Genomic DNA, 7,566 nt, shown 5'->3' on the forward strand with positions numbered 1-7,566 from the left:
GATAAAGCCCAAGAGTTGGAAGGAAGGTTATCGACAATGGGAGCTTGGAGAAGTAGTGGGGACGCAAACACTATGTGATCGACGACGGCAGACTGTATAAGGAAGGCGGCGGGAGAGGTGTTAGGGATATCTTCTGGACGCACCAGTTGCCACAAAGGAGATTGGCGGTGGAATGCCGGTGTCTAAGGTAAAGTGGAAGTGAAGAAGGCGGCTTACCTGCGATTAGTAGGGAGCACTGGCGAGGAGGAGAAGAGAGTGAACAGAGAGAGATATATGGTTGCTAGGAAGGAGGCGAAGATGGCAGTAACGGAGGCTAAGACAGCAGCTTTTGGTCGTCTATATGAGGAACTAGGGAACAAAGGCAGGGAGAAGAAGTTATTCCAACTCGCAAAGGTGAGAGAGAGGACGACACGAGATCTAGACCAAGTGAGGTGCATAAAAGATGATGATGGCAAAGTTCTGATGGGGGAGGATCAGATTAAGAGGAGATGGCAGACCTACTTTCATAGACTTCTAAATGAAAAAGGGGATCAGGATATTGTACTAGGTGAATTGAGGAATGCCGACAGCCCCCATGAATTAAGTTATTGTAGGGACATTGAGGTCGATAAGGTCATGGGGGCAATGCATAAGATGAGGAGGGGCAGAGCTACCGGGCCAGACAAAATTCCGGTTAAACTTTGGAGAGGTGTGGGTAGAGCAGGCTTGGAATAGCTTACTGGGTTATATTCAAGACTAATAGGATGCCTGAAGAGTGGAGGTGGAGTACAATGGTTCCGTTGTACAAGAACAAAGACGATATCCAGAGCTGTAACAACTATAGGGGTATCAAATTACTGAGTCATACCATGAAAGTCTGGGAGAGAGTGGTAGAAATGAGAGTGCGAAGGACAATGTCTATTTCAGACAACCAGTTCGGGTTCATGTCGGGGTGATCTACCACAGAAACTATCCACCTTATTAGGAGGATGGTGGAACAATATAGGGATAAGAAGAAGGATCTCCACATTGTGTTTATCGATCTAGAGAAAGTGTACGACAGGGTACCTATGAAGGTCTTATGGAGCTGCTTAGAGGCTAAAGGGGTTCCGGTTGCATATATTAGGGTGATTAAAGACATGTATGATGGAGCTAAGACTCGGGTTAGGACAGTAAGAGGTGACTCCGAGCATTTTCCTGTTGTTACGGGGTTGCACCAAGGGTTGGCGTTCAGCCCTTTCCTATTTGCCCTGGTAATGGATGCCATAACGCATAATATTCAAGGGGAGGTGCCATGGTGCATGCTATTTGCTGATGACATAGTCCTAATTGACGAGACACGATGCGACATCAATGAGAGGCTAGAGGTTTGGAGACAAGCCCTTGAGTCTAAAGGTTTCAGGTTGAGCAGGACGAAGACGGAATACCTCGAGTGCAAATTTGGGGACGAGCCGACGGACGCGGGAGTAGAAGTGAGGCTTGACTCTCAAGTCATACCTAAGAAGGGTAGTTTCAAGTACCTTGGGTCAGTTATTTAGGGGATTGGGGAGATCGACAAGGATGTCACACACCATATAGGGGTGGGGTGGATGAAGTGGAAGTTAGCGACGGGAGTCCTGTGTGACAAGAAAGTACCACTGTTACTAAAAGGTAAGTTTTATAGAGCAGTAGTTAGACCTGCCATGTTGTACGGTACCGAGTGTTGGCCGGTTAAAAACTTACACATCCAGAAGATACAAGTAGCAGAGATGAGGATGTTGAGGTGGATGTGCGGGCATACAAGGATGGATAAGATTAGGAATGAAGATATTCGAGAGAGGGTGGGCGTGGCCCCCATAGAGGACAAGATGTGGGAAGCACGACTTAGATGGTTTGGGCACATTCAGAGGAGGAGCACTGATGCACCTGTGAGGAGGTGTGAGCGATTGGCGGTGTTGGGTACGAGAAGAGGTAGAGGGAGACCTAAAAAGTATTGGGGAGAGGTGATCAAGCGGGACATGGCGCGACTTAGGATTACTGAGGACATGGCCCTAGACAGGGAATTGTGGAGGTCGAACATTAAGGTTGAAGGTTAGGGGGAAGTTGTGAATATTTATACAGCGTACTAGAATGAGCCTAACCAGTTAGGAGTTAGGCTTAGGATGCTACATGTCAGCTACTGATGCAGGGCTTTATGCGCTGGGTATTAGTTTACCTTCCATCTCACTCGTATTTACTATATTCTCTTATATTGCTGTTATTTTGCTATTTTAGGTTCCTTTATGTTATGTTATGTATTTTATGTTATTTTATTATGAGTCTATCGATGGTACTAATATATCTGTCACTTGATGCTTTCTTGAGCTGAGGGTCTCCTGGAAACAGCCTCTCTGCCCCTCGGGGTAGGGGTAAGGTCTGCGTACATACTACCCTCCCTAGACCCCACTTGTGGGATTATACTGGGTTGTTGTTGTTGTTGTTGTTGTTATTGTTGTCTTTAGCCGGTGGAACTTTATTTGAATATGACTCCATTTTGAGTTTGTCGATATCTCTAGCTACAAATTTTAAATTTTGAAAACTCTATATATACAATTTTTTTGGTTCATTAAATCATTAAATATTGATTTAGTTGATTGTTATTATATAACATTGCATATATTGTCTTAAAATTGCCAAGTAATTTTTTCTCGATACTATACTTGGCTTAACTTCAATGGAAACTACTCAAATTGCATTTAAATTCAAATTTTAATATCATAGCAGTTTATTAGTAATAGTGATTTTTTTAAAAAGACACACAATGTAAATTAAAAAAACATCTAAAATATCCTTATCTTATAATCTATGTATTTTAGTTGAAAAAATTATTTGAAATCGATGAGATCAGCTTCCAAATTTTTTATACTCAATAAAGATGAAATAGAAGAAGAAATGCGTTGTCATCTCTTATTTCTGATTTTTAGATTTTTCATATATATTTTTCTATATTTATTTTTGTTTTATCTTATTTTTTATTTCTTTCTCTCTTTTGTTACAAAAAATTAATTTAATCACTATAAAAGGATGAGTTTTAATTGAAATATTCTACATACGAACTTTATTTATATTTTTAGTTCTTGGTTGAAATTCTTTCATATTTTTCTTTTGGCTTTATCTAATCAACCTAAATAGGTACTCACCCAACCACTTAAATTAAAATACTGAATGATGTGTATATATATATATATGTATATATATTATATATGTATATTAGCTATAAAAAGTAAACAATTAATTTGACCAGATATTTATGTAAATATTCCGTAAGATTTCGGTTTCTTGATTTTATCCATAATATGACTTCTATTATAATACTTTTAAACGCTCTACTAAAATTCAAAAATATCTTATCTTTTTATTTTTAAAATTACATTGTATTTTTAAAAAAAACCTTATTTCGAAATAATTTGTTTATATTTTTTATTTAAAAATATCATGTCATACCAATTTTTTTTAAAAAATATATATTTTTTGTTACACTTGAAAATTGCTATAGAAACTATTCAATTGGAAACCAATATCCCTCTCGTTGGATTTGAGGGAAAAAACTCTTTTACATAATCTACTGATTCAAAACTAATATTCTTCAACGAAAAAATATTAGACCCTTGGAGTGTTGGCTTGCTTATACCCTTCAACTTCTAGAAGGTGCTAAATTCAAGTTAGTAATAGCAATTGTATAACCAAAGTTTTGTTATTTGTTTGATGTTCATTTATACAAATCGACTCTTCAAATAAACATTCTTCAAAAAGAAAGAAAAAATAACTGTTTTGAATATTGACGGATTTTTGTGATGTTTCTTTCTTCAGCATGTTGGTTTACTTCATTATATATGTAAGTAAATTTTTATTCGATTTTTAAACTTTTTTTGTTTATCTGGATAAACATAGACGTGTGCCCTATATATTACATTTATTTTAAAAGAAATTCGCTTTATTCTATCTAACTATAGTGTTTTAAAGTACTATAATTTTATGATTTTAAATGTGAAAGGATTTTATAGTTATATGCAATAGTTTTTTTCTTTTCTTTTTTGCCAGAGGCGAAGTAGTATTTAAATAATTAGAAAAGATAACAAAAGTTCATAACATGATTGTATATGATTGTTAACCTAATTAAGTATGATATCATGATAACAAAAGATAAAATTCTTTAGTATTTTAATTTAGATTTAAAAACTTTATCTATAAAGTTAAAATTATACCTTAATTCAAATTCAGTTTATATTCAGTATAATATAGAATAAAGTTACCATATACTATTGGCGTTTATTAGCTTGCCACTTGGCTTAACCACAATGCCAATTATATATGGTAACTTTATTTCTTTAATATATATATATATAGAGAGAGAGAGAGAGAGAGATATTTAGGATATTAATATATAAGTTTTTCTTCTTATTTTTAGGATAAATTTCTAATATATAATGACTTTAGCGGTGAATGCTTTTATATTTGTTGAGTGAATTTTAATATATTTAACTTATATTAAAAGAATTAAGTACTTTTTAATTTTATTTTCATATTTTATTTAAATAAAATAAAAAGATTTAATTATTGCCTATAATAACAAATTTTTGAGATTATTTATTTTTTTATAATATTAACTATTAAGTAAATTTATTCATGTCCTTATTCGTAATTTGATACTTAAAAGCATTTTCTTAAAAGCTAGGCTAAACACAAATTATTGCTCAAAAGTGCTTTTCAGAGTGATTAGCCAAGCACAAACTGTTTCTCTTCAAAATTATTTTTTTCAAAAGCACTTTTTTAAAAAAAAACACATCTCAAAATAAGCCGATTTCTCTAGCCTGGCCAAACAGGCTATAAAACTTAGTCAAGAGAGTAATTATTTCCCTCGTGTAGCAAAGGGCTTTTTGGTCACTAAGCAAACTGGTCATCGAACTGTCATTCAATCAGCTGAGTCAGTCATGGAAATTAAAGAAAACAACTACTTCCTTTTTATTTATATACAACCAACACACATATTTTCTCTTTATTTACCTTCCTTTCATTTCATTTCCATAAAAGCTCAAAACAGTATTCACCCCTCTGCTCTCCTTCTCTCTCCCTCTCTGGCCAATAAAAACCAAATACTATATGCATAAGAATTTAAGATATAGAGAAGTGTTTAGTCGTTGTTTCCCCTAATATAGCAAAAAAAAAAAAAAAAAGTACCAATTGTTGATCATTTTCAGAAAAACAAAGCTTACTAGCCTTCCAATATTTTCTAGTATTGTTCAAACAAAGAAAACTCCATGTGAACACTAGTCTTCCCACTCTCCCATCAATCTCATCATCATCATCATCCTCAAACTATATATCTTCAATTCTTTTTCTACTTCTAGTAGTGCACTTCTTTCTTCTTCTTTTTCTGTGTATTAGAATTTGTGACAGCAGTAATTCGTCACAAGTCTTGACTTTTAATTTCTTATTCAGTGAGAAAATTAGGCATAGAAAAACATCTAACCCATGGAGAGTTCCAACCTCCACATCAACATCCACCAAAACAATAACCACGACAACAACAATAATAATGTTAATGTTGGAAGTACTACTATTTCTTCTTCTTCTTCAACGGCGTCTACCTCAAGCAGATACGAGAATCAGAAGCGAAGAGATTGGAATACTTTCGGACAGTACTTAAAAAATCACAGGCCTCCACTCACGCTCTCTCGCTGCAGTGGTGCTCACGTCCTAGAATTCCTTCGTTACCTTGATCAATTCGGCAAAACTAAGGTTCATGTTCCGGTAGGAATGTATTCTCTTGTCTGTATAAATATTTCTTTTTTTATTGAAAATGGCAGCTTTTGTGCACAAAACATTTTGCGTTCACGCATGATCCGTGAAGGGTCACACCTAAGAGATGTGATGTAGTCAATCTACCCTAATATGGCTGACTTCACGGCTTGGAACCCGTTAGTAGGCGCTGCCGAAAGATAAGGCTAGTTAAGCCATTGCCTTAGGGCCCAATTACTAAAGGCCCCAAAAATATTATACTCTATTATTATATATAATATAATATATACTAACTTTTATAATAAGTACTAAAAGGATTTCTTGAAGTTTAATATTTTTTAATTTGGTTGAGGTTGTATAGATGAGTGAGTCAATAATGGAAAAAAATAAATAAATTCTCTCATTAGGTATATTTAACTTCTTCAATTTCAAATTTTTTTAACGCTTCACTTTCTAATCTCGGCTCAATTTTTCCAAATTAGCTATTTTGTTTTGTCATGTTTGATTGATCCACAGATCAAAAGGCAAGTTCTTTTGTGTCTCATAGTTGTATGAAGTTTATCAAATATGTTTATAAGGACTCTTAATATAGTTTGGCTTCCATTAACACCGACGAGCCGCCACCTATAGGTCACATATTGTTTAAATATTTTTTTTAATAAATAAAATGGTTGTCCGGTGCACAAAATATTCTGCACGTAGGGTGCGGAGAAGGACTTCATCCTAAGGAGTGTAATATAGGCAGTCTATTCCGATGTAAGCATTGGTGGCTTGAACCCTAGGTCACACGGTGTATAAATATTTTTTTTATCAATTAAAAAAGGCTAATTGTCATTTTGACAGATGTGTCCCTTTTATGGTCACCCAAATCCTCCAGCACCATGTCCGTGCCCGGTCAAACAAGCTTGGGGGAGCCTTGACGCACTTGTTGGTCGTCTTAGAGCTGCTTTTGAAGAAAATGGTGGAAAACCTGAGACGAATCCTTTTGGTGCTCGAGCTGTTAGGCTTTACCTACGTGAGGTTCGTGATTTGCAATCCAAAGCAAGGGGAGTTAGTTATGATAAGAAGAAGAAAAAAAAGCGGAAACTCTCTCCGCTACCGCAACAGTTGCCGGATACACACTCAGTTGACGGTTAACGTAAGGCTTTTACCAGCATTTAAATGGAGTTTCTCTTTTTACTTCTGCTAGCCACATTCTATAACGAACCAAAGCATAGATTTTGGGTTGTACGGTTTTCATCTTTTCTTGTAGATGCGAGAGTTAGTTACTTCGAGGGGAGCTTTTGAACAATAGTAAATTCATTGCAGTGAGACCTATAAATCAAGAGTTCAAGCCATAAAATCAGCCGCTGATATTTGTATTAGTGTAGGCTGCTTAAATCACGTCCCTTGGGACATGCTCTCCCGTTGCATTAGTGCGCACGTCCTAGATTTCCTTCATTGCCAAGTTAAGTTGAATATTTTTTTTGAAAATTGATGAAGTTGTATTTGGACCTGAGTTTAATTTTAACAAAAAAGTTGAAGTTGGATTGATTTCCTCCCTTAATTAATCCGGGCTGACATATATATATTATGCTGTAGAAGCGCTTTGAGATTGCTCTAATTACTTGGTTTAAAGAGATAAGCATAGGTTTTCTCTCTTTAGCCTGCGGACGGTCTATGGGAAACAATATCTCTATCCTTACAAAATAGGGGGTAAGGTCTGCATGCACACTGCTTTTTCTAGATCTTACAGTATGGGATAACACTCGGTATGTTATTGTTGTTTTTCTCTTTAACCTACGCTTGACACTTTTTTACTCTTTTAAAGTTATTTAGTGGGGTATATAT

The 7,566-nt window shown here is 35.4% G+C and overlaps 2 protein-coding genes across 2 annotated transcripts; both read left to right on the plus strand.

Annotated features, from left to right (window-relative positions):
* Positions 1 to 297: 297 nt before the first annotated feature.
* LOC138871812 (uncharacterized) lies at positions 298 to 714 on the plus strand. Its single transcript, XM_070149717.1, has one exon. The coding sequence runs from the start codon at positions 298 to 300 to the stop codon at positions 712 to 714; it is 417 nt and encodes a 138-aa protein (XP_070005818.1).
* A 4,672-nt stretch (positions 715 to 5,386) lies between these two features.
* On the plus strand, positions 5,387 to 7,269 carry LOC104219531 (protein LIGHT-DEPENDENT SHORT HYPOCOTYLS 3-like). The gene is made up of 2 exons (XM_009770224.2): positions 5,387 to 5,748; positions 6,580 to 7,269. The coding sequence occupies exons 1-2, from the start codon at positions 5,470 to 5,472 to the stop codon at positions 6,871 to 6,873; spliced, it is 573 nt and encodes a 190-aa protein (XP_009768526.1). The 5' UTR covers positions 5,387 to 5,469; the 3' UTR covers positions 6,874 to 7,269.
* Positions 7,270 to 7,566: the final 297 nt, after the last annotated feature.

Source organism: Nicotiana sylvestris, chromosome 6, assembly GCF_000393655.2.
Source record: "Nicotiana sylvestris chromosome 6, ASM39365v2, whole genome shotgun sequence".
Classification (NCBI taxonomy): Eukaryota; Viridiplantae; Streptophyta; class Magnoliopsida; order Solanales; family Solanaceae; genus Nicotiana; species Nicotiana sylvestris.

What these genes read in the sequence shown, in the direction of transcription:
- LOC138871812 (XM_070149717.1), top strand. Translation starts at nt 298, where the DNA reads ATGGCAGTAACGGAGGCTAAGACAGCAGCTTTTGGTCGTCTATATGAG.
- LOC104219531 (XM_009770224.2), top strand. Translation starts at nt 5,470, where the DNA reads ATGGAGAGTTCCAACCTCCACATCAACATCCACCAAAACAATAACCAC. An exon ending in AAACTAAGGTTCATGTTCCG is followed by an intron (nt 5,749 to 6,579) that starts GTAGGAATGTAT and finishes TCATTTTGACAG; the next exon opens with ATGTGTCCCTTTTATGGTCA.